General features: G+C 42.8%; 2 protein-coding genes across 2 annotated transcripts; both read right to left on the reverse strand.

The window, feature by feature from the left end:
- Positions 1–1026: 1026 nt before the first annotated feature.
- LOC308101565 (uncharacterized protein) lies at positions 1027–12448 on the reverse strand (the record flags this gene model as incomplete). Its single annotated transcript, XM_080450986.1, has 9 exons — positions 12376–12448; positions 12203–12270; positions 10445–10814; positions 8529–9170; positions 5763–7327; positions 4686–4892; positions 4080–4114; positions 2741–3080; positions 1027–2081 (listed from the first exon to the last, which is right to left on the reverse strand). Exons 2-9 carry the CDS (start codon positions 12231–12233, stop codon positions 1027–1029), a joined length of 4245 nt encoding a protein of 1414 aa, XP_080307112.1. The 5' UTR covers positions 12234–12270; positions 12376–12448.
- Positions 12449–13115: 667 nt separating this feature from the next.
- Positions 13116–25203, reverse strand: LOC308101566 (triokinase/FMN cyclase-like; the record flags this gene model as incomplete). The annotated part of the gene is made up of 15 exons (XM_080450987.1): positions 25159–25203; positions 21924–22113; positions 21124–21228; positions 20706–20893; positions 19081–19159; positions 18797–18886; positions 18110–18144; positions 17565–17649; positions 16395–16484; positions 16097–16213; positions 15378–15497; positions 14632–14769; positions 14330–14436; positions 13825–13931; positions 13116–13164 (listed from the first exon to the last, which is right to left on the reverse strand). Exons 1-15 carry the CDS (start codon positions 25162–25164, stop codon positions 13116–13118), a joined length of 1506 nt encoding a protein of 501 aa, XP_080307113.1. The 5' UTR covers positions 25165–25203.
- Positions 25204–26953: the final 1750 nt, after the last annotated feature.

Raw genomic sequence — 26953 nt, forward strand, 5'->3', positions numbered from 1 at the left:
AAATAGGGCACAGATACGGATTCAGTTGTACTAAATGATGCTAAATTATGCTCTTTTTGAAATTAGATCTTTTGACCACAGCTTAAAAGAACCACATAAATTAATACAAGACGACTCCGACTTTTGTGATGTTAAATAAAAAGAACTGGCTTGGAAATTCCTCTCTCCATGCAAATGTTTTTTCCAACAGAGTAGTCAAGAATATACTACAACTGCTATGCTGCTGGCCATGTAGTGGTAATGAAGTGACACATTTTATATTTCTGTAATAAAAAGGCTCACAAACAAGAGAAGTGTGTTTCTCGTTATTTATTCAAATACACTTGAGTACACTTATGAGAGGTCACAGTCAACAGTCTCAGGCTGAAGGAGTAAACTCTCTAGAGCGAGGTGTCCCTTTATGGAAGATCTACCCACAGCATAGCTGAACAACACAATGAACGACGTGAATGAAAGAAGGACAAGAGTATAAGCCAAGTTCAGCAAGTGCACAGGCCTATATTCAGATGATAAGTCTTTGGTCGCCTATCGGATGTTTGACTTGCCGAGAGATCGGCAGAAAGGCCTTACTGTTCATATGCGATAGCCCTTCAGTAATGCACTTGAATGTTATGCAAGTTGAAAGTTACAACACATTGTGACTTGGGGTGACGTTCCTCTTTAAACAAACAAAAGTCATTATGAAAATCGTATTTATTAACCACAAAAAAACTAAAAGAAGCTGGGCGGGCAATCTTTGTCCTAACGTCCAACCAACAGTCTGGGACGGCGCCTGTCAGCAGGGGGTTTTGAACGGGGAGGAGTAGTTGGACCTCACTAGCAGGTGAACAGGTGGACCTCACTAGCAGGTGAACAGGTGGACCTCACTAGCAGGTGAACAGGTGGACCTCACTAGCAGGTGAACAGGTGGACCTCACTAGCAGGTGAACAGGTGGACCTCACTAGCAGGTGACCCTAGCAGGTGACCAAATTAGGCAACATGCCAATTTAGAACATGGAACATAGAACAACAAAAAAACATAATATTTAGCGGCGCCTGCGGCTGCCTCTCCGACCTCCGCGGGTATGAAGGCCTGTGGTGCGGCTCCTTGGAGACGAGTCTGACGTGGACGTGGATGTGGACGTGTCCGACGGACTACTGGATGTATCCGTCGTGCTCAGGTTAGCCCTTGACCTGAGAGACCTGAGGGGTGACTCGGTTGTCTTGAGGGTGGGTTCAGGGGCTGAGTTCCGGTCCATTGTATCAGCCACTGGAGCCGAGTTGTGGTCCATTACATCAGCCCCTGAGGCTGAGTTTTGGTCCATCACATCAGCTACTGGAGCGGAGTTTTCGTCCTTTATATCAGCCACTGGGGCTGACTTCTGCTGCATCACGTCAGCCACCGGAGCTGAGCTGTTGGACGTGGACGTGTCCGACACACTACTGGATGTATCTGTATATGTGGTCAGGTTAGCCCTCGACCTGAGAGACCTGAGGGGTGACTCGGTTGTCTTAAGGGTGGGGTCAGGGGCTGAGTTAGTGTCCATCATATCGGCCACTGGAGCTGAGCTGTTGTCCATCATATCAACCACTGGGGCTGAGCTGTTGTGCATCATATCAACCACTGTGGCTGAGCTGTTGGGCATCATATCAGCAACTGGAGCTGAGCTGTTGTGCATCATACCAGTCACTAGGGCTGAGAGGTACTGCATCATACCAGTCACTGGAGCTGAGCTGTTGTGCATCATACCAGTCACTGGAGCTGAGCTGTTGTGCGTCATATCAGTCACTGGGGCTGAGCTGTGCTCCATCACGTCTGCCATTCGTTCCAAGCTCCGGCCGATGGACTGCAACACAGGGAACATGCGGCTCTCCATCCGACGGAGCTGACTGACGATGCTCCGCCGGGTATCCACCAGTTCCACCTGCAGCATGTCGAACCGGGCACGCTGAACGTTGAAGAATCCTCGCCTCCGGGCTCGGACGCGGCGGGCACCCCTGCTGCCGCGCGGCGGCGTGGCTGTGGTGGAACACGATTGTCTCTCGTCGTCTCCTTCCTGTTCGCTGTCGTCTTCTGTCTCCCCAGGTTGTTCTGCGGATGCTAGTGTGACAAGAGAATTTGGTGAATTTAATTGAAGAAGACATTTAAAGTTCATTTGTTTTGAGCTATCGCAGCAATAAGGAGTAAACACAGCTGAAACTAATCACATTAGTTGTTTTTTTGTTTTTGTGTGGCAGCATGTATGTGTACAGGAGTTGTTCATGCTAGTACACAGTAACACCTAAATCAGGGGTCGGCAACCTTTTTGACATGAAGTGCCATTTTCAACATTATGTTAAATTATGACACCATATCAAAATGTAATATTTCCAACAGATTTTGATTGTCCATAAATATAACAACCTTTTTTCTTCTTCTGACTGTTTTCTTTCACATCAGGACATTGTAATGATCAGTAGACTCACCTATCTCCCCTCCCCAGTCAAGAGTTCAGAGTTTGAATGAATGTAGAATTATGTGCGGGTTGTAATTTGCATACAGATGCGAGGGGACTTCAATTAATTGACTAAATTGTTTTGAATATCTTATTTTAAACCAAAAATCGTCCCTCTCACACTTATGCCAGTGTGATCACCCTCCCCTGTGCCAGTGTTGGCACCCGTGCCTAAGGTTGCCTACCCCTGACATAAATGAAACAAGCCCAGGATGTATTAACTTCAGCTGCATATTTATATTCATACAACCCAATGGTGCTTTACCTGGAAATCCGATCTCTCGCCTTCCAACCCCCTCAACAGCCTCGGGTGGGAGGAGGGCAGGGTTTGCGATGTCCTCCGAATCTGTGGGAGTCTGAGAGACGGCGGTGGGACCCCCTCTGGTCGATCCGTCCGGTCTCCTGTTCACGGGCACCTTTCTCTTGCCTATGCGCTTCACATCCTTGAACCTCTTCCTGCTCTGGGTAGCGAGGGTCCTCTGAGGGGCCTTTCCCCGGGCTGCTTGGGCGTCACTGCACATAGTGTGAAGTCTGGCCTGCACCTCCCGTGTCTGGACGTCGGTCTCCTCCGTCGACAAGCGCTCTTGGTCAATCGCATGACTTTCCTGCAACGTTGTGGATAATCGCCATGGTTACATAATGTGGGGCATAAAAGGGAATGTGCTGCCGTCTTGTGTCAGGCTCATTATTTTTCAAAAGGATATTTTTATACGTTTACGCCTGCTGTACTGTTTCTATTCTGCTGCTGTGTTACACTTCTGAACCAATCAGTTGCACTGCTCATGAACATTGACCTGTTCTGTGACTCATTTACAAAACCGCGTATAATATTAACAGAATAGAATACTAGCAGTGGTGGAAAAAGTACTCATATCTTTTACTTGAGTAAAAATATCAACACTGCAATGTAGAAATACTCTGTTACAAGTAAAAGTCCGTAATTCTAAATTTACTTGAGTAAAAGTACAAAAGTATTGGTATCAAAATGTATTTAAAGTACCAAAAGTAGAAAGTACGCATTATGCAGAATGTCCCATTTCACAAGTTTTCAAATGTATACAAATCTTATGAAAATAGCAGATCTATAAGCTCACAATGTGTCGCATCACAACACATTGCGAGCTTGTACATCGGTTATTATCAAATGGACGAAATGTATATGGGGATGAAGTGGTTTTGTAATAATACCGGTAATCAAAATCTACAAAGTAACTAGTAACTAAAGTTGTCTAATAATTGTAGAGGAGTAAAAGTATAATATTTGCCTCTGAAATGTAGTGGAGTAGAAGTAAAAGTACTGAAAAGTGGACACTTTACAGTACTTAGTTACTTTACTCCACTGGTGAGTATGATGAGTGATAGATAGCAACAGTGAAACAACAGACTTGACAAAAGCAAGGTTACAGATATTAACAGTTGAGATTATTATTGCCAGGTAGATAGTGTGCTTTAATTGCATCCAAAATGAGAACCAGATAAATCTGTGTGTGTGTGTGTGTGTGTGTGTGCGTGTGTGTGCGTGTTTGTTGTGTAGGTCACCTCCTGAATATTTACAGTCAGTCATGTTTGAATATTATTTTGAGCAACAAACAGCAGAAACTCACCAGATTTTTGTCCACACCCTCCAGTGTTACAGCATCTACGAGAGAAAACCTTGGTTTATTTAACAAATAAAAAAACAGGAAAGGCAGCATGTGTCATTTTAGATTTTAGCTATATTTATAGCAACATTGGTTTTTCAGAAAACTTTGGATTTAGAGGGCATTTCGTTGCTGTCGGGCAGAAACCTTTCATCTCATCATTTTTTGTGTTCTTCGTAAATTAACACCCTACTACAATCATACTACAGCGTCACAGACAAGCATCAAAGGTAGCAGATCCTAAAGCTCGAAACGCAGCGCAAAGTGATGCATTTCGAGCTTGTCGATCTGCTACTTTTGCCGTTTTTGAATTTGAATCCTGAAAGGTAACAGTTTTGGACAGTTTTCCACCCGACAGAGATGATCTGTAGAATCGGCCTCAGGTCTTAATGTCTTTGAAGAGTTTTCACATATTTTCTATGCATTAGATTTGCCGATTCTGTTTCATGTACACACACACATACTCTCTCAGCGCACACACACACAGACACAGTCAAAACCAGGAACACACACAAACACAGGTGCAACATTTATATGATTGATTTTCCATAAACAACACAAGACCCTCACCTGGTCGTCTGCAACTCGTCTGGACGCCAGAGGTGGAAGGCTCCATCCGTTGTGCTGATCGCATCTTGGTGGTCAGACCGGTCACCACCGGTACTGGTGTGACGATCTGTTTGTCTGCGTTAGAGTGCGCACATTCTTTGCCTTCCATTTCGAAGGGATTCTTGTTGGAATCTGATTGAGTTTTGCATTTCATTGTAGACACTGCATCTTGAATGAAATACAATAAAATGTAATATTAATGATCATATAAGGCAGGCATCCACAGGGGGGCACTGTAGGCTCTCAAGACAGATGTTTTGGCTCCCACAATATTCAAACGCTTCAGCCTCCTACCTTTCTGTAATTCAGAAGCTCTTAAATTGAGTTAGTTAAATGAGGCAGCACATCCTGTCCATCCATCCATCCATTTCCACACTTCGGCTTCACCAGTGCAGTCACATAAATAACTCCCACTGGCAAACAAACTACCGGTAGTCTAAGCCTAGGTAGTTTGCTGCTTGGCAAAATGGAAATTCAAAAGGAAATTTCAAATTTGCTGATTCAACTCTTTCTGAACTCTTTCTGAAAGATGACAGCTTCCTCTTCTCAAGTTCTACTGGGCTGAATTACAGACCGTCTTTGGAGCATTCGAACATTGAGGAGGAGATGGTCTGGCTTGAGAGACAAGACAAGGGCCTCTGAGAATTGACTACAAATTACATAAAATATATATATAATTTAACTAGTTGTATCATCTAAAAAATGTATATACATTATTACTTAACCACTAAAAGAAGAACCTTGAACAACTTAAAGTCACCAATGTACTTCGGTTGACAGGGGTCCCCCATAGTACTCGGTCTCCTCCTTTTCCCCCCTCAACACCAAATCTCTTAATCGAAAATAGCCTATCTACAAGCTCAGAGCTTGTAGATCTGCTATTTCCACCAAATGTTCGGTTATTATTATGACATGCCCAAAATAGGGACACAAGTGTTCATGTGGTTAATATTTGTATCATGCTTTTATACTTTTATACTTATTTTGTGTTTACCTGTATCAATGCAACACGCTTAACATATACACCTAGAAACATACCATTTTGCAGTGAGGTGGTTGAATCTTTAGGGGTGTCCTCCTCCATTGGAACCTGCAACACTTCAGCAGACTCGAACCCCAGCCTGTCTTCAGGCTGCGTCGCCTCAGGCGGAGGAGAGACTCTGGCAGAAGACCCCAGACTGTTCCCAGGGACTTGTAGACTCTTTTCGTCCGAGCGCTTGGGTGGGGTCTCTGTGGCCTCGGGTGTAGAATTCGGTAAAGGTAAAGGTGCAGCACTGCCGACTGTGCGGGACTTAGGAGTGGTTTGGGGAACCTGTGACTTGGCATCTGAACACAGAACAGAGTGTGTGGAATCTTTAAGCGAGGGTGCAACACGGCTGAGACTGCTTAACTTGGTATGACTGGTTTCAGAACCCTTTGTATGCAACGACTTGTCTCCTTTGCCGTTAGGCACAGTGGTCGCGGTTGAATCTTTAACTGAGGGTGCAGCAGCGCTGAGACTGCTGGAGTCGGGCTCAGCGAGAACCTGAGGCTTGGCAGCCGATGATTTGTTGGAAGTTTCTGAGGTCTTCGGTGGAGAGGTGTCGTTAGAGTCGATAGGTACGTTTGTATCAATACTGGTGTCCCTGGTCTTGGTGCGAGTGGTTCCGGCATCTTTCTGATCCAAAGGCTTGGGAGTGGGTTTAGGTGGAGGGGCGGTGTTGGGAAGCTTAGACTTGGCATCCAGTGATTTGGGTGGACTTGACGTGGTCTTGGGTGGAGAAGAAGTGACTTTACAATCTTTGGGTGTAGCATTGCCGGGAAGGGTTGTGTCGGGGCTCTTGTTATCCGAAGGTGTTGGTGTGGTTTCTGTGAGATTAGGTGGAGGAACTGCGGTGCCATCTTTATCCAAGGGTGTAGCGTTGCTGGGAGTATCATTTGATTTGGTTTCGAGTTGATTATCATTTGATTTGTCACTGGATTTGTCCACTGAAATGTGGGGTGCGATTTCTGCAGCTTTTTGTTTGGACTCCTGCACTTTAGGAATGACACCCATTGCATTAGGTTTTTCACTGATGCTTGAATCCTGATGGTCCTTTTGAACAGGTTCGGTGTCCTTCACTTGTGTTTTCTTGCTAGCTTCATCCATTTCTCCTGAAGAATTGACGTTTTCTCTTGGCATCTCGACTTCCGGCTCCCTCCGAGTTGTATTTTCCATGGCAGCCTCGCTCCTCGTTCCACCGGACTCGGCCATTTCTTCAGAGACTCCTGATGTTGTCACCATCTTGGCCACGGATTCTTTCAACTGGACACCTTTCAGAAATTCAGAACCTCCATCTTCCAATTCGGAATCTTTTGGACTTTTGGAACCACCGTCCTTTAACGCAGAATGTTTAGAGATTTCTGATCCTTCATCTTTCGATGCAGAATGTTGTGGGGTTTCCAATATCTCTTTGGCCTTCTGTATTCCTTGAGCTTGGGTGGCCTTTGGCTTTGACGGATCGGAGTTCTTAGTCGTTTTGGTTTTGGCTCCCTTTAATGGTTTAATACTGCTAGAGGGCTTGGGCTTAGATGGGGGTCGGACTGGAGCTTTGGCAATTATAGCTGGAGGAATTAGAGGATTGCTGTGTGAAGGAGAGAAAAAATAACCATTAAGGCTTCAACCAAAAATTATTTTCATAATTGATTAATCTGATAAAAGTTTTTCTTAGACCATATATTGATGTAAATGTAAAATAAGTCACTAAAGTTGGAAATTACAACTTGTAACATCACTTCACCTCTAGAATGAATTATCTTCTCCAATTAAACTGTATTCACCCATCTGACACTCTAATCTAAAATGAGTGAAAATAGGCACCGCCTTTTTACATAAAAGCCTATGAGAAATGACCAAAATGCTACCGCATAGCGGTCGCTTTTTATAAGGCGCTGATCAGAGCGCATTTTCTAGCTGAACTGAGCATTTATAAAAGTTGATATTTTTTTTGCGTTTCAGAAATGAGCTTATGGCGTTGACTGTTTTTTTTATCAGCTGTCCAATCACAACTGTACAATAATACAGACCAGCAAGTTTAAGCGTGCACCAAACATTTGATGCTGATAGGTCCAGAGGTTTGCGAGATGGACAGACAGACAGACAGGGGCCAAAAACATAATCTTCATCCCCGGCCGTTGGCCTGGTGGAGATGATGAGTAATACTGATTATCTTGGATTGAGTGGCTAGGGAAGATGTTCCTTGATATCACATTTTTACAAAGTTTGAATGCAAACAGTTTGTTTTTCACTACAACCATTCAACTGACACTAATTAAACCGGGAACGCAAGATCGGGAGCGCATCTGTGTCATTTTTTTTATTTCTTTGGCTATTTTTGGAAAAATCGTGAAAATGTGTGCAAAATCTTTGAATATATACATATTTTTTTTAAGCGAACTCAAATCTTTGCTTCTGGGGGGTCCCTGGAACAAAATATTTTGAAGTGGGGATCCGTGGCCAAAAGTATATAATTTTGGGGGTCCTAGACATGAAAAAGTTTGAGAACCAGCGATTATAGCAACATACGTTTTAAAAAAATAATAACATTTGTAGAATCCCCAGAAGCAAAGATTTGAGTTACAAATGTTCGCTTAAAAAAAAATATATATATATATATATTCAAATATTTGCACACGATTTTCACGATTTATCAAAAATAGCAGATCTACAAGCTCATAGCTGAATAGCCGAAGAAATCTTAAAATGACACAGATGCGTTCCCGGTATTAATGGATTGAAGAGAACAATTCAAACACATACAGTTGGGTTGAATTTAAAAAACACACCTCAGGCTCTGACTGGCCAATGCAACTTTAGACGTAGGCATGGGTAGTCTGATCGATGCAGTTGTAGATGGAGTTTGTCTGGTGGCGGACGCAACCGTAGAAGTAGGCGGCGTAGGCCTGGTGGACGCAGTTACAGACGTGGGTGTCGTTTTTCTGGTGGACGGAGCCGTAGAAGTAGGTCTGGTCGACGCGGCTTTAGACGTCGGCGTGGTTTGTCTGGTCGACGTAACTTTAGACGTGGCGGGCGTGGGTTTTCCGGCGGATGCAGCAGTTGTAGATGTAGGTGTAGTTTGTCTGGTCGATGCATCTTTAGATGTAGGTGTGGGTTTTCCAGTGGATGCAGCTGTAGATTTAGCTTTAGATGTATGTGTAGTTTGTTTGGTTGATGACACTTTAGATGTAGCAGAGGAAGAGGAAGATGTAGGCGTAGTTTGTCTGGTTGATGAAACTTTGGACGCACTAGCTGAAGATGTAGGTGTAGTTTGTCTGGTGGATGCAGCTGTAGAAGTAGATGTAGGATGTCTGGTGGATGCAGCTGTAGATGTAGGTTTTCTGGTGGACGCGGTCGTAGATGCAGCCGTAGATGTAGGCAGGCTCGTCGATGCAGCTGTAGATGTGGGCGTGGGTTGTAGAGGAGGCCTACTGTGAAGGAGCGAAGGAAAGACAATAATGCTGCAACTGACTGATTATTAATCTGATGACAAGCATTATTTGACAAAGAGATCCATTTTAGATCATATAACGTGTGAACTAGAGCAATACAATCACTTCACCCCTGGAATAAATGTCTACTCCAATTACCCTTAAACATGTGATAAGCTGTAAAGTCCCAGGTTAAAAGGGAGGAGGGAGGTATAAGGGATTGGTTTTGTACCTTAGTTTTTGTTCTTTTCTCTTCTTTTCTCTGTTTAGAACAGAAAATGGGACAAATTAGATGACTGTTTTGTATATTGTTACCACATTTGGATGGACGTTTGGTGAATCAGTGTTAAGACAAAAGGTCACTTAGAAACTTAACCCATTCAACCCGGGGACACATCTCAGTCATTTTAGATTTCTTTGGCTATTCAAAAATAGCTGATATACAAGCTCATAGCGCGGGACCGAGTGCTGCACTATGAGCTTGTATATATATGTATTGTATGCATGTATGCGCGCTAGGCCTGTCCCCGACTAAGGATTTGTTTAGTCGAATCTAATTGCCGACTAATTGCCAATAGTCGACTGGCAGTCGACTAATGAAAAAAAAAAAAAAAATCAGGGCCAAAATAAATGTTATTTCAAAGGGCCAAGTCTACACAGTTTGTTTTGTGTCTCCAGCAGAGTTTCTAGTGTCTCTATCTCTCTCTGGAAGAGGTTGCACATGAACTCTGCAGCCGCACTGAGGCGCTCCAACACAAACAATACCAATACAAAGAGGAGGAATAAGAAGAATAAAGTGGAAGTTACGTGTGGTTGCAGGTGTACACTTGGCCAAAAAAACAATTAAAAACATTTTTGGCGCTTAAAAAAAAAAAAAAAAAAGAATTCTCGACTATATTCGACTAAGAGACACGCAGTCGACTCGGACCCCCCGCGACTAACCAGTCGACTATTCGACTTAGTCGAGGTCAGGCCTAATGCGCGCGCGTGTGTGTGTGTGTGTGTATGTATGTGTGTATATATGTATATATATATATATATATATATATATATATATATATATAAAACTAAAATCTTTGCTTCTGGGGGTCCCTGGAACAAAATATTGCGAGTGCCGCGCTACGAGCTTGTATATCTGCTATTTTTGAATAGCCAAAGAAATCTAAAATAACACAGATGCGTTCCCGGTCTTAATGGGTTAATAAAGGGCAGACTCAGTGCTATGATGATGAGAGTAAAATCCAGATAGGAACTCATCAAAGTAATGATGTTACCTCTTCCCTGCCGTGACTACAGTAGATTTCCTCTTCCTCTTCCTTTCCGGGGACGAGCGAGAGGGAGAAGGGGACGCGGAGGAGTAGGACGAGAACGAGGAGTAGAACATGGTCCCTCTCCTCCTGGACGCCGGAGAGACGGAGCGCCTCCTCTGTTTGGACGGAGGAGAAGGGGAGGAGCCCTTCCTCTGCCGTCTGGACGGAGGGGACGCCGACCTCCTTCTACTCCGTCTCTCCGAAGGAGGAGAAGAGGAGCGCTTGCGGGAGGAGGAGGAGGTGGAGGCGGGGGGCTTTGTTTTGAGTCCGTCCAGCAGGGCCGGCAGAGCCCCCATCACGGCACTCACATCCAGATCAGGATTGTCTGAGAGACCTGTGGGTGAGAGAGAGCGAGGAGGAGGAAAAAAAAAGACAGTTTGAGAAATAAACAGTGGTGGAAAAAGTGCTCAAATTGCTGTTACAAGTAAAAGTCCGAAATTAAAAATGTACTTGAGTAAAAGTACAAAAGTGTTGGCTTCAAAATGTACTTAAAAGTACCAAAAGTAAAAGTAGTAATTATGCCGAATGTCCCGTCTAAAATGTTTAAAAGGCTTTTGAAAATAGCAGATCTACAAGCTAACAACGCGTCGCCGTGCAACGCGTTGTGAGCTTGTAGATCTGCTGTTTTCAATTAGCCAAGGTTTACATAGGGCTGAAGTGGTTAATGTATGTTTTGTAATCAAAATCTACAAAGTAACTAAAGTTGCCTACATTATTATTGTCTCTAAATTTTAATCTAGCACTTTTTATTGTTTTAGTTTTTTCATCATTTGATTTCATCTTTATTTATATTGAACAAATAAAAACAGTACAGTAGTACAGAAAACGTCCTCCTCCATACATCATCAACACGACAGAGCACGGCCATTTTTGTTCAAGAAGGGGCAGAGAGCAATAAGCTTATAATATATTAATAAAGCTGGTTCCTTCCTTTTCTTTTATGTAAGGCGACTTTGGGTACTTAGAAAAGCGCCATATAAATCTGAGCCATTATTATTATTATTATTCTAATTATTAAACACTTAAAAGACGCACCATGCAACTTTCCTGCTCTACCCCGGATTTGAACCCGCGTCCCCTGCGCAAGTGCTGAAATTTACCACCGAGTTAACTCATTCAGTGCCCGGCTTATTTATGGCAGTTTGGCTCTGAGTGCCACTGCCACAGCCAAAATTCATTGTAAAAAAAAAGTGCTTAGGAGCCGAGATACAGCCTTTTTCAGTAAGAAGTTAAACAAAGAGTGAATGGAGCAGAACATTTTCAAATCATCAGATCTTGGGTTCTGAACATTTTTTTCCCAAAAAATAACAAAAACATCTTAGACGTCCAGTGGAACTCAGGGCTTATGTTAAAACGGACGTCTTAAACGTCCAGTGGCACTTAAGCAGTTAATAGCCTGCTTTCTAGGGGGAGAAATCTAATGTTCACGTTCACAACATTAGTGTCAAACCAGAAACAGGATTGTGTCCAACCTAGACACAGGATCTAAATGCCTCAACAGAAGAGCAGGGAGACCAAATACAACCACTCCACTGGGGTTATTCACAGTCAAAGTTTTCTCAACTTTGATTTTTTGCTATCGACTGTCGTGAAACTAAGGAAAAGCGTGGAGATGCTGGTTCACATAGACTGCTTTGATACTCCACTACCCTGCCAGCCATCTGTTTCTCTGTCTACCCATCCATCCATCCATCCATCTGTCTATGTGTGTCTCTCTCTTACTTTTTGTCTCCATGAGTTTCTTGGCCAGCATCTCTGTGAACGTCTCTCTCTGTCTGCTTCCAGAGGACCTCCCTGGAGACGACCTCCTCTCAGAGGACCTCCTCTCAGAGGACCTCCCTGGAGACGACCTCCTCTCAGAGGACCTCCTCTCAGAGGACCTCCTCTCAGAGGACCTCCCAGGAGACGGCCTCCTCTCACGGCCACCTCGGTCGCAAGGAGAGCGAGACCTGGACCTGGTCCTGGATCTGAACCTGGTGGGATTGAACAGTGATGGATTACATGAGAGTATGGTGAATTAATGTTATTTATAGAAAACAATTCGCTTTATTTGGATAGGCGAGTGTCAAGTTACCTTTATTAACTCTTTTACTGCCATGGACGCGTTAACTCGTCGAATTCTGCTAAGGTGCAGCCTGCCGTCAACGATTTTGAACGAGTTTGGACACGTTTTCATTATTTAATTGTCTTATAAAAGATTGCACTGTTCTCTATAATCCGGAGTGACCACTTTCACTGTAACTCACACGGATACGGAAATAACGTCATCCGAAGATTTCCGCCTCCGTCCACTTCCTGTTTATTGGTTTCCTGCAAATGCTTGTATTTTGAGTTAATTTGTTTTGCCCTGGATTCGACGAGACACTGTGTATTCAATGGGCTCTAGCAAAGGAAGCCATAGTTCAGGTTAAATTTTTGTATCTCTGCACGACAAACAGTGATCCCCTTTGTGTTTACCAACCGTCTGGCAAGCGATCATAATGTGTAACGTACATTGTAACAGGCTTTGGATAAAGGCACTTTATAAATACACCATTCATTCATTTATTTTGAATGGAATTTGACTGAAATATGGGCTAAAACAACAACAAGCTTAAACACTAAATGAATATGCAGGAGTTAAATAAGAAGCGATTCACTGAGCTCTTACCATCGTTCTGTCTCCAGGGTCTGCACCACCATATCTGAAAGACAGGTCAGGTCAGCGTCATTAAACATCTTGATGACAACGCAGACAGACAGACAGACAGACAGACAGACAGACAGACATTTATCTTATGAGGACGAGGAAAATGGCCCTTACAATGTCCATTTCTCTAATTCTACTCTACATGTGGGGACATTTTGGCCCTCACAAGTATAGTAATTGACAGTGGTGGAAAGTAACTAAGTACATTGATTTAAGTACAATTTTGAGGTATTTGTACTTTACTTGAGTATTTCCAATTTCCAATACTTTTAGTTCTACTCCACTACATATCAGAGGCAAATATTGTAAATTATGATATTATAAAACATACATTAACCACTTTAGCCCTATTAGGGCTAATCGCGACGCGTTGTGAGCTTGTAGATCTGCTATTTTTAAATATTTTAGTACTTTTACTTTTGGTACTTCAAGTACAGTTTGATGCCAATACTTTTGTACTTTTACTCAAGTAACATTTTGAAAACAGGCCTTTTACTTGTAACAGAGTATGTCTATTTCTACTTTTACTTAAGTAAAATATCAGAGTACTTTTTCTACCACTGACGCTCGCACATGCAAAAATACGGGCACGCTGAAGCTCACACATTCTTTCTCAGTGAAGAACCAAAAGCGTGACACCTTCCACCAGTCATACCTCCTCATGGCCTCTGTCCCAGCATGCATTGCGTTGGCCCAGGCTGCAGCGTTGCTCCGCCCCTCAGTGAGATGACCAGCTGCTGCTGTCAGGAAGAGACTGTACAACTGTAGACAGAGAGAGAGAGAGACTGTACAACTGTAGACAGAGAGAGAGAGAGACTGTACAACTGAAGGCAGAGAGAGAGAGAGAGAGACTGTACAACTGTAGACAGAGAGAGAGAGAGAGACTGTACAACTGTAGAAAGAGAGAGAGAGAGACTGTACAACTGTAGACAGAGAGAGAGAGAGACTGTACAACTGTAGACAGAGAGAGAGAGAGACTGTACAGCTGTAGACAGAGAGAGAGAGAGAGAGAGAGAGAGAGACTGTACAGCTGAAGGCAGAGAGAGATGTGTAAGAGTGTACCGAATTTGTATTGCAGTGTACTGTATGTACATGCATATATATATATGCATGTGAGTATGACAGTACAAGCGTTTACCCACGGCCTATTATCTACTCACTGCTCCAGATGACCCGCCCATCTTCTCCTCCACCAATCCAGCGAGGACAGACAGCAGTTTCCCCGGGCAACCAGGTACCACATGACTCTGGAGCCACTCCTGAATGGCTGAGATGGCAAAATATTTCGATTTGATTCTACGATGCATTTCAATGCATCTCATACTCAAGACTTCGGTCCAGCTGGACTCATACCAGAGATGTTGCAAACTATTATGGTCGGTGGCACACTAACCATTCACCCTCCAGTCATTACATAATTATATATTTTTTTGTGTGTGTGTGCGCACTGCTTGATCTTCACCTTTAGCGGCCTGTGCGTGGGTGTTCCCACAATCTCCGTCCCCGGAAGCACGGTCCAGGGAGTTGAGTTCCTCCCGGTGCTGTAACAGTGTCGAACAGACCGCCTCCAGACATCTACGCATCACAGGGCTCAAGCTACCTGGACAGCAAAATGAAACACACCGGCAGATAAATACTAACGTTCACCAGTCAAAGAGGAGAGACATGTTTTTTTTTTGGTCAACTGAAAGACACAAACATATCATATTTTTTTGGTCTGCCTAAGTTACTTCAGTCAATTAACTCTCTCAGTGCCAATGAAATAAAAAAATATGTTCATACTGTGCCAGCATTTTTTTTTTTTTTTTTTTTTAAGGAAGCGAGATACAGCCTTTTTCAGTTATAAGTTAAACAAGGAGTGGATGGAGCTGCAAATCTTCAGATAATTATATCTTGGGTTCTGAACATAAAAAAAAAAAGAATTATAATAATAATAATAATGTTCTTTTTAAAACTCTGGATTTTTCATACTTGGCACTGAGGGCATTCAGAAAAAACTCCGGATATCTCGTGTGGCACTGAGAGAGTTAAGGGAGTAAATATAAATCAAATTACCTATTTTCAAAACTGTATACTGAACAAAATGTGATATAAAGATGTAGTGTGACCAAATAATAAATATTAAATAATGCACATTACGTATTATCCATTATTCAGTCATAAAGCTGGACTCGAACCCACAATTTTCAGAGAAACCGAGTGACTGACCTTCGGTGTGTGTTTCGTCCTGGGGTCGTGCCCCCAGAGCTGGAGCTTCCGCGGTGCAGTTGCGCGCGCTCACACACACACTGCTGAGGTTTGGCCATGCTGGAGCACTGGTACTAGCATCTGGACAGGAGAGGAGACCATGTATGTACGTATAATATACAAATACAAACATTTTCAATTTAGGTATTTAGTAGATGTGCTTATCCAGAGCGCCTTAACCCAGGGGTCTTCAACGTTTTCAGGCCAAGGACCCCCTAGCTGAGAGAGAGGTGAAGCAGGGACCCCCTACTCTATATTGTATAAAATTGTGTTTCAGATTACGTTTTTTTTTTACTTAGTCTGTTCTTTTTTCCCTCTACACCTATAGCCTCTTTGCCAAAAATAGCCGATCTACAAGCTCTCAACGCCTCGCAGCGCGAGGCGTTGAGAGCTTGTAGATCTGCTATTTTCGGCTAATGTTCCCCTCAGAAAAGGAATTCTAGGGTTCAAGTGGTTAATGGTAAAAAAAACTAAATCCTATCACACAAAGATTTGGCGGACCCCCTATAGTAGCTCTGAGGACCCCCTAGGGGTCCCGGAACCCCTGTTGAAGACCCCTGCCTTAACCCATTCAATCCGGGAACGCATCCGTGTCATTTTATATTTTAGATATACGGTAACCATCATTTTATACTTTGGGCTATTCAAAAATAGCAGATTTTGTGTGTGTGTGTTCTCACCAAATAGTCTCAGTATTTCCGGGTTGGCTTTCATCAGCGTCAGCGACACTCCAGCCATCTCCAACGATGTCATAAATGATCCTGACATCACCCTGGCAACCGTAACCCCGCGACCCTCTGTAACCGCAGAAAGGGCCAACCAATCACACATCATAATGACAGGACCAAACGACCAATCAAGTGAGCATCTCTCAAAACAGACACAAAACCATAGAGACATTGACGGATGCATGCTTGTGTAGTCTACGCACGACACACACACACACACACACACACACACACACACACACACACTTACCCAGACAGTTGAGAGCTGCTCTGGTAACCACAGCCATCTCTAGACAGGACAGAGCTCCAAGGTTGTTCACACACACCACTACACTGTCTCCTGGAGAGAGAGAGATAGATAGAGATAGAGATAGAGATAGAGATAGAGATAGAGATAGAGAGACAGACAGACATACAGACAGACAGACAGACAGGCAGGCAGGCAGGCAGACAGACAGACACATTTGTAAACATTTTCATGTCAAGGCCTCCATATTGATATGTATTTGGCCGCAGACCCCCAACCCCCCAAGATAACCTGATGAAGGTCTAAGACCGAAACATAGTTGTTGTGTTCCCATTCATGTCATTCTTTTGCATTTTAAGACGGCGTGCAAGAGTTTTTTTCGATTATGAAATAAAAGAACACAAAATATGAAAAAATAATACAAAATAAAATAGAGACGTACAATTGCATAAAAAGAATAAAGGTAAAACTGAAAATGTTATAAAAGAACATAAAAGTGTCAGCAGGCACATAAACTACAATCGATTATGACAATCCAGCATATTCCATTAACCACATGAACCCTAGCGTCCCTATTATATACTGGGCATGTTATATTATAGGGGACCATTTGGTGAAAATTGCCGAAACATTCGTTGTAAGCTTGTAGATCGGCTATTTTCAGCAAAGACATTTGGTGTAGAGCAGTGGTTTTCAACCAGTGGTCCGGGGACCACCAGTGGTCCTTGAGGGAGTACCAGGGGGTCCCCAGCAAAATCAGTTAATAGCATCACAATCATTTTTAACCACTTAGCTTTGGCTATTCAAAAATAGCAGATATACAAGCTCATAGCGCGGCACCGAGTGCCGCGCTATGAGCTTGTAGATCTGCTATTTTTGAAAAACCTTGAAAAAGTGTGCATATCTTTGAATATTCATATTTTTTAAAGCGAAAATTAACTGATATCTTTGCTTCTGGGGGTCCCTGGCACAAAACATTTTCAAATGGGGGTCCGCGGCCAAATGTATATCAATTTAGGGGTCCTTGGCATGAAAAAGGTTGAAAACCACTGGGCTAGAGAGAAGAAAGGAGGAGACCATGTATAGACCCCTGGGGAACTCCGGTCAACTAAGTATGTAGGATTGAAGTAAAGCCAATAAACTGAATACACAAACATGCAGTGTCATACATACCCGACTTCAGTGACAGATGTGACTGGCTGTCAGTGTTGGTCATGTGATCCACCATGGTTTTCACCACATCATCAGCAGACGACACCTGAGTGAGTGACAGAAACAGAAGTGGAATGGAGAAAGACAATAGAATAGAATATACAAAAATGAATAGCCATCGGGTTTCATTAAATGTATTACAAATAGACAATATGCAATGAGCTCGCAAAAAAAAAGAAGCTTGGGGCTCCTGAACTGGTAACGATTTCTACAAGCTGATTTTGGAGTTTAAGGTCACACAATCTCATTGGCTAACCGCTGGCTAAACTTATACCTAATCTTAATCATTGTACTTTTACTCATTGTAATGCCTAACACAAACAAGTATGCCTTGAATTTATACCTTTAGCTCAAATATGCTTGGCTCTGGCTGTTCTCAAAATGCATCATGGGTATGATTCCACCGGTTCAGGAGCCTCCACTACCTAAAAAAAACTAGAGAAAATACTAGTATGTGCTGTGCCTATTTTAGTCTACGAGTGGACAGTTTTGGGGTGAAAACCTACCTTTGATCGCTTGATGCCAGGTTCACCGTGGATACCTGAATAGTGGAAGGGAACAGAGCTGTCAATTTTAACCAAAGAAACTAGAGAAGCTTTTTAAATTTCCCTTTTCACACTGACAGAACATTAAAAAAAAGAAAGCATGTACTGCATGTAACCAGCAGGGGTCCCCACAGCGACAAGGATCACACACCGGCTTCCCACCCATGAACACTGACAATAGACCCCGTAACAGATGATGTCACACTGATAAGAACCAGTATGCGTGCAATGAAACCCATTCTATCAGGTCTTGCTAGGACGCGCCTAACTAGCCAACACACAAGAGGGGGTTGGGGTGTGCTGAAACCAGCGCACCCCGAAACAACAGGTTGGGAATTGATTGCGTGAAACAATCACCTGTGCGTCCAGTCTCAATGTTAGTAAACAAATAATTGGTCTATTGCCTGAGGCACCGCTGCAGGGAATTGAAGCAGGCTCTCTCTGGTGGTGAGCCACTGTTTTATGACTCCACAACCGGGACACATTCATTTTTATGCATGTATGTATGTTTGCTTCAATCTGTGGGAAAGAAGTTTCCTTGTCTTCATCCTTTCCACTAACTGTCTTATCAATCCAAATGAATACATCCGTCCGTCCGTCCATCCATCCTTCCATCCACCCATCCACCCCTCCCCTCCTCCCTCTCACCCAGTCCCAGTTCCATGTCTCCAGGTGGAAGGTCAAATGAAGGCAGACATCCAGGGACACTGCAGGGAGACAGACTCACTCCCAGAGTACCTGAGGATGGAGAATACACACACGCATGTTATTTTTCTTTTAGCACTATTGTACGTTTCAATATTTCGATATTGCCCAGGCCTAGATAGATGCATGCATGCATGTTTTATGGATGCACAAAAATACACGCAAAACCTTATAAACCATATCCCATCATCTACCATAACAGGATGTAGGAACCTGCATTGACTCACCAATCCCCTTCAAGGCCTCTGTCACCTTGGAGACGATCTGGTCCAATGGACAGCCTTCCTCTGCCAATGCACCTGCCAGCTAACACACAAACAATATATAGTGACGTTTATTTAAAAACAATAGTGAATTATGGACAGTGTTTTTTAGCCCCTCAAACAGACATAGGGCTGCAACTATTGAATATTTTCTTAGCGATTATTCTATCGATTACGTTTTTCGAAATAATCGAGAAGCACGCTTCATATATACACACCGGCCATTTTATTAGAAACACCTCTCCAACTGCATGTTCACGCAAAGTTCCTGTATGCCTCAAACTTGTTTAATGTTGCTTTACAGTGAAAATCCCCTTTAAAGGAGAATTCCGGACATTTTAAGTGTTATCTTTGATGTGTAGTTACTCACTGACCGAGTTAGGAAGTGGCGATGCGTTTTTCCAGCGATCCCCCTGTCTGTGAGTCTGGTCGACCCCCACCATTGGAATAGTGGGAGGCGTGTGGCTCAGTGAAAATCGCCTAATTCCACAGCTCCAAACTTCTTTTTTTTCCCACAAATCCTCCTCATGGTGTCTCCTGATATTTTCACATGCACTGTTTATCACTCACGAGCTGGCGTTCATGGTCAGCGACGTGAATGTTTTCCTCTCGCGTGAAATCTCGCCTCTCGCGAGATTTCCCGAGGAGCGCAGTGAGCCGAGGACGTGAAATCTCGCGAGACACGAGATTTCACGCGAGAGGAAAACATTCACGTCGCTGACCATCAACGCCAGCTCGTGAGTGATAAACAGTGCATGTGAAAATATCAGGAGACACCATGAGGAGGATTTGTGGGAAAAAAAAGAAGTTTGGAGCTGTGGAATTAGGCGATTTTCACTGAGCCACACGCCTCCCACTATTCCAATGGTGGGGGTCGACCAGACTCACAGACAGGGGGATCGCTGGAAAAACGCATCGCCACTTCCTAACTCGGTCAGTGAGTAACTACACATCAAAGATAACACTTAAAATGTCCGGAATTCTCCTTTAACTGTTAAATTCAAGGTTGAATTTCTACAGAAATGTAATTAATGGGACTCTTAAGAATGGTAATTTAAAGGTAGGGTAAGTGATTTGCTTTGGTTAAAATAAGTGTTAAATAGCTCTATATTCTGATAGTACTCATTGCTATAGAGTGTTTGTTCAGTATTAGGAGTCTCCTTGTCTCTCCACCTCTTTATTAAACAGAAAATGCATTTTCGTTTCAGTTTCAGTTTCATTTCCAATTTTATCCAACCAGGACAGAGAACTCAATCAGGATACAGATTAAACAAGTGAAATTGGAAGTGATGACACTAAGAAATGAGCAGACAAAATTGGAACTGGAAAACTATACAAATTAAGCTTAAAAATGGGTACTTTCTCCTGATTGGCTGAGATTTTGACACCTACCGAAAAATGTATTTTCTGTTTATTAAAGAGCTGGAGAGACAGGGAGACATCTGTTATTGAAAAAACACTCTATAGCAATGATTACTATCAGAATATAGTGCTTTAACCTTTTAACAAAATACTTTTTGTTTTAACCAAAAAATATCACTTACCCTACCTTTAAGTTTACTTTCCTTGCCTTGTAAACCAAAGCTTACCTTGTGTATGAACACGGTTCCACACAAGCCACGCCTCCCTGCCTTGCTGGGACGGTCAAACGCACAGTCCTCGGCGACTATCACCATGTCAACGGAGACGCCGTGGTTACGGGCCTGTTCAGCAGCCAATCCAAAGTTGAGACGGTCACCGGTGTAGTTTTTAACGATGAGAAGGACCCCCGAGGCGCCTAGGAGAAGAGGGTTGATTTAATCCAGTGATTCTCTAACTTTTTAATTTCAAGGACATACAGAGTATCAAACATAGGTCACACACACACACACACACACACACACACACACACACACACACACACACACACACACACACACACACACACACACACACACACACACACACACACACACACACACACACACACACACACACACACACACACACACACACACACGACTATACCTGCATTGTGCAGACACAGTACAGCAGCTAGGATACTGGCAGGAGGAGGAGAGGCAAAGACCCCCCCTGCTACTGCTGCTGACAGCATACCTCTACCTATATAACCTATAGATAGATAGATAGATAGATAGATAGATAGATAGATAGATAGATAGATAGATAGATAAAGACGGACGGACAGACAGACAGTAGAATTGGATAAAACAAAAAGCAGATTATGTAACAAAAACATAACCAGTTTCTCTGTCTGTTGGTTTCGTGAACCATTCAATTTGTTAATAAGCTCGTGAGGCAGGTCATACGAGGTCTAAAGTTTCAAATGTTCCGCTGTGTTATGTTTTTCATAATAATGACATAATACCCGTTTAACCCATTAAGACCGGGAACGCATCTGTTTAATTTTAAGATTTCTTTGCCTATTCAAAAATAGCCATTATATTTATATTAGACTATATAATAATCGCTATTTTTGAAAAATCTTGAAAATGTGTGCACATTTTTGAGTATATATTTTTTAAGCAAACATTTTAACTCAAATCTTTGCTTCTGGGGGGTTCTACAAATGTCTTCTAAATCCTTTTTTAAATGATCTTGCTATAATATCAGTGGTCCAGAATGTGAGTTACAAATGTTTGCTTTAAAATATATATATATATATTCAAAGATTTGCACACTATGAGCTTGTATATCTGCTATTTTTGAATAGCCAAAGTATTAAAAGAATGGTTAAAGTGGTTGAAATCGTAAAATGACACAGATGCGTTCCCGGTCTTAATAGCAGTGTAGTGCAGTGTGTATACCTGCATGTGCTGGCTCATGTCCAGAGCCTCCCCCAGACAGCAGGGCCACTTTGCCTCTCAGGGCGTCCAGGTCCGAGCGCACCACCACCCTGTGTCCCTTCAGCAAGGACAGCCCTCCACTGGACCTCACCACGCCATCCAGAGCCTCATCCACACAGCTGTCCACACAGTTCAGAAGCTTCTTCTGTGGCTGAGGAGGAGGAAGAAGAGGAGATATGAGAAGAAGAGTTAAACTAAGCCACAAGCTGTAAACCATCATGTCCTACCCAGTGTTCAATCCTGGCATGGGACACCAAACTTCGACCCATCTTTCAAGAGAGGAACCCTGCTTGTCCAGTGGCGTAACGCAGAATCGCGGGGCCTCCCCGCGGGAGTTTCACGTGAGGCCCACGTACATGCACAACCCCGCGAAGATTTCGGGTTTAATTTGGGTCTAATTCGGTCTAATTCGGGTCTAATTCGGTTCTATTTGACCAATATAAATCAACTTTTTTCTTTTTTTTTTGCTGTAAAAATATTTTTATCAGCGCAGGCGGGGCCCCCCCCTGCTGGTGGCCCCCCCGCACCGCAGCACTTGCGACCCCTCCGTTACGCCACTGTGCTTGTCCAAGTTAGATACTATGCTTATGAGCTTCAAGGAGTAGTTCACCCAAAAAAATAATTATTTTCTATCAATTACACACGCCATGAAGCCTTGAATTATTGGAGATCTTTTAGTTTTTGTGGCATTCCTAAGCCAATAATTCAATGACAGGGTGGCTGCTCAGTACTCTTTTTCTCCTACTCTTTGAGTCTCCTACTGGATAGACTTCGGTGGTCATCGCCGGTCATCAAATTATTGGCTTAGGAATTCGACAAAAACTAAAAAACTATTTTTTTGGATGAATCACTGCAGATGTGCTAGTCAAATACATAGCCTATATTCTATCATACAGGTTGGTTAGAATTTTTTTTTTTTTTTAATTATTCATGGAAAATAAGCTCCGGGTTGCAGCTGTTTTTAGCCCTAGAACTTTGATATTATATACATACATTTCATGTATTGTATTCCATATACACAGACATATAGATGCCCTCCTGTGTCTGTGACTAATTGCAAAGTGTGTACTCAGCCAATGATTACTTGCTACGACTTGGTGTCAGCAACAGAAAACGTGTTTACTAAACATATCTCCACTTTTGGGGCACACTATTGACAGTTGCGTTGAGGTTTGTGTGGAGTCGCCAGGGCAATTAATGACACCTGTCGTGTGCCTTGTAATCAGTGGTGGAAAAAGTACTCAAATGTTTTACTTAAGTAAAAGCATCAATACTGCAATGTAGAAATACTCTGTTACAAGTAAAAGTCCATAATTAAAAATGTACTTGTGTAAAAGTACAAAAGTATTGGTATGAAAATGTACTTAAAGTACCAAAAGTAAACGTACTAAAATTTTGAAAATAGCCGATCTACAAGCTCACAACGCGTCGCGATGCGACGCGTTGTGAGCTTGTAGATCGGCTTTTTTCAAATAGCTTAGGTGTAAAATAGGGCTAAAGTGGTTAATGGATGTTTTATAATATAAATCATGTATATCTGCAAAGTAACTAGTAACTAACGTTTTCAAATAATTGTAGTGGAGTAAAAGTACAATATTTGCCTCTGAGATGTAGTGGAGTACAAGTAAAAGTACTGCAAATTGGAAATACTCCAGTAAAGTGAAAGTACCTCAAAATTGTACTTAAGTACAGTACTTGAGTAAATGTACTTAGTTACTTTACACCACTGCTCGTAATACGTGCTCAGCTCACTGGAGAAATGTCATGATGTGGTTGAGGTCCATGTGAAACTCGTGGGAAAGTGAAGATATAAATAAACACACGTTTTCTGCCAGAACCTTCAAATGGATATGACAGTAGATGACAATAGCTGACATCAAGTCGCAGCAATTAATTATCAGGTATAACAGTCAGCAGCGCTACAATGATGAGTCACCGACACAGGAGGGCATATGGCTGTGGAATACATGTATACAGTGATTACAGTCATGGATGAACTTCAACCTGGTGTTTGCACTTTCTCCCTTTTTGGTCCGTACATCTATAAACATTCACATTTCAAATATAAAGTGCTTAACCCATGGCCACGGATGTTACAATTATGTACGGGCCCTCAGAAGTACCCGTATCTTCCGTAATGTTCAATAAAAAACATTTTAATCCGATCGGTGGCCATTTTCTCCCTATTTTCGTCATATGCATTCAACTACCGAGCCCCTACGGAACCTCTCCCTCCGCTAAGTAGCTCCGAGATGAGGTCCCTCTTTAATTCCTGCCGGCTGCGGTTGACATTTTCGCACATTTTCCAGTTTTACATGTTTCTTACCCCTTTCTGCACATCGTATCCAAAAAGCAAAGCAATTGCGCTACTCTCTCAGATGTTTTAAGTTCTAGCGGAACATAACAGCTTCCAACGAGTTGAAGAAAGTATTTAATTTGCCTCGGTTTTCATCCGGTTCCATAATATTTTGCATTAGAAGTTGCAATTCAACATTTGACCAGTAGGGTCATCAGTAATGTTATCTCAACGGGCGCAACTCTTGCGCAATGTCTTAAAAACATGTAACCGGATGAAAACCGAGGCAAATTAAATACTTTCTTCAACACGTTGGAAGCTGTTATGTTCCGCTAGAACTTAAAACATCTGAGAGAGTGGCGCAATTGCTTTGCTTTTTGGATACGATGTGCAGAAAGGGGTAAGAAACATGTAAAACTGGAAAATGTGCGAAAATGTCAACCGCAGCCGGCAGGAATTAAAGAGGGACCGCATCTCGGAGCTACTTAGCGGAGGGAGAGGTTCCGTAGGGGCTATCAACTACCCGACCCTATCGGTTGGAAAGGTGTATTGCACTCTGATACATTATAACTGAGAAATTATTATTTATTTGATTATTTGTTCAAAATAATATGCAGATTTCGTCGAGGGACACCTCAACAAAATCTGCATAGTATTTTGAACATGAGTAAAAACTTGGATCATACTGTGCCTATTATTGCCTAATCTTATCATTCATTTTAACGGACTATGATCTGCTGCTATCAAGTGCACAGTGCACACCAAGCGGAAAATGAATCTATCAACAAATCAGAGCTACATTCACTGTCTATTCAAAGGCACATTTGCCAGCAATAATGCTATCATTGTATTTGTGGGACCGTGGGACGTTTCATATGTTGTTTTTAATCCCAGTTTTACCTCCATTCTTCGCTCAGAGACGTCAGATCGACTCGCTTCCTTTGCACGTTGGCTCCGTTCCGTTGGGCCACGCCCACCTGCACGGTCTAGTCATCATCCCATAGTCTGGAGGGACGGCAGCGGAGTTGCGTTGCTAGGGAACAGCTTGGGGTCTGAGGTTAGGTCAGGTGAAGTCAAGGCACCTATTTAGCTTATTTTCGTTTGTATTTTACTACTTGCATGTTATTCTGTTGCCTTGTTTTGATCTGTATAGCACTTTGGTTAACCTTGGTCATTTAAAAAAATAAAGAAGATATTTTTTAGTTTAGTTTATAGTAGAGAATGGACAGGAAACACAACAGGGAGAGAGAGAAAGACATTTGAGTTGAGTTTGTTGATTACTTTTGATGCAGCAATGGTCTTATTCTTTTCTTTCTTTCTTTTTCTTTTCTTTTTTTTGAGGTATTAAAAAGGTCTTAAAAGTCCTTAAATTGTCACTTCATTGTCATCAGGGGAGTGGGGACCCTGATGAAAAAAAATCACGTGTGGGGGGTCCCGACCCATAGGTTGAGAACAACTGTTCTAGACTGCCAGATACTGCTATATCCAACGAGCTAAAAGTGTGTTGGTGTTGGCATGCTAATGAGCCAGGTGTGTCTCGGCGGAGTACAGGCTGGCAAATGTGGGTAGAGGGGTCTTCAACGTTTTCAGGCCAAGGACCCCCTAGCTGAGAGAGATGAAGCAGGGACCCCCTACTCCATATTGTATAAAATTGTGTTTCAGATTAAAGTTTTTTTTTACTTAGTCTGCTCTTTTTTCCCTCTACACCTATAGCCTCTTTGCCAAAAATAGCAGATCTACAAGCTCACAACGCCTCGCAGCGCGACTCGGCGTTGTGAGCTTGTAGATCTGCTATTTTTGGCCAAAGATCTCCTCACAAAAGAGGATGCTAGCGTTCAAGTGGTTAAGGTAAAAAAAAAGAAATCGTATCACACAAAGATTTGGCGGACCCCCTGTAGTAACTCTGAGGACCCCCTAGGGGTCCCGGACCCCCTGTTGAAGACCCCTGCGGTAGAGTGTTCCCTCTTCTTTGGAGGAGGGAGGGGCTGCGCACGTTGTGTGTCCTGTCTCAGCCTGGGGTACCACGTTGAGGTGCAATAAGAATATGAAAAATATTATTTTACATAATCTAAGCGAGAGTTAATCCCCCCCCCCCCCTTTATAGAATTATTCCAATGAATAATTCAGTCAGTAATGTGTAAACAAAGCACTGTGGCCCTTGTACCAAACGGCTCAGTGCAAACTACGGTATCGTTGAAATGAACAGACGTTTAATTGTGTCTCTTCGCCAGGCCATCGGCTCCTTGACACGGTACCCTCTACCGCTGCAGAACGCCAGAGAGGCCAAGATCCTCCAGAACTTTGGGGACGGAATCTGTAAAATACTGGATGAAAAACTACAGAAGTACTACAGAGAGAACGGTACGAGAGGAATGGAATGAAGAGAGGATGAATGGACGGGATAAAACCTATGCAGTAGTACCTGGGCAATGTGTGTGTGTGTGTGTAAAGTACACATGTGTGTAAAGTACACATGTGTGTGCGCGCACGTGCACACACACACACACACACACATACACACACACACACACACACACACACACACACACACACACACACACCAACACACACACACACACACACACACACACGTAAAAGTTAAAGTTGACTCCTCTAAATACATACATAACATCTTGTGTATGTATGCAATATAATATACAATTCAACAACTGTCTTTTTATCCTCTCTCTTAATC

Source organism: Gymnoscopelus braueri (assembly GCF_963280865.1).
Source record: "Gymnoscopelus braueri genome assembly, chromosome: 15".
In the NCBI taxonomy this organism is placed as follows: Eukaryota; Metazoa; Chordata; class Actinopteri; order Myctophiformes; family Myctophidae; genus Gymnoscopelus; species Gymnoscopelus braueri.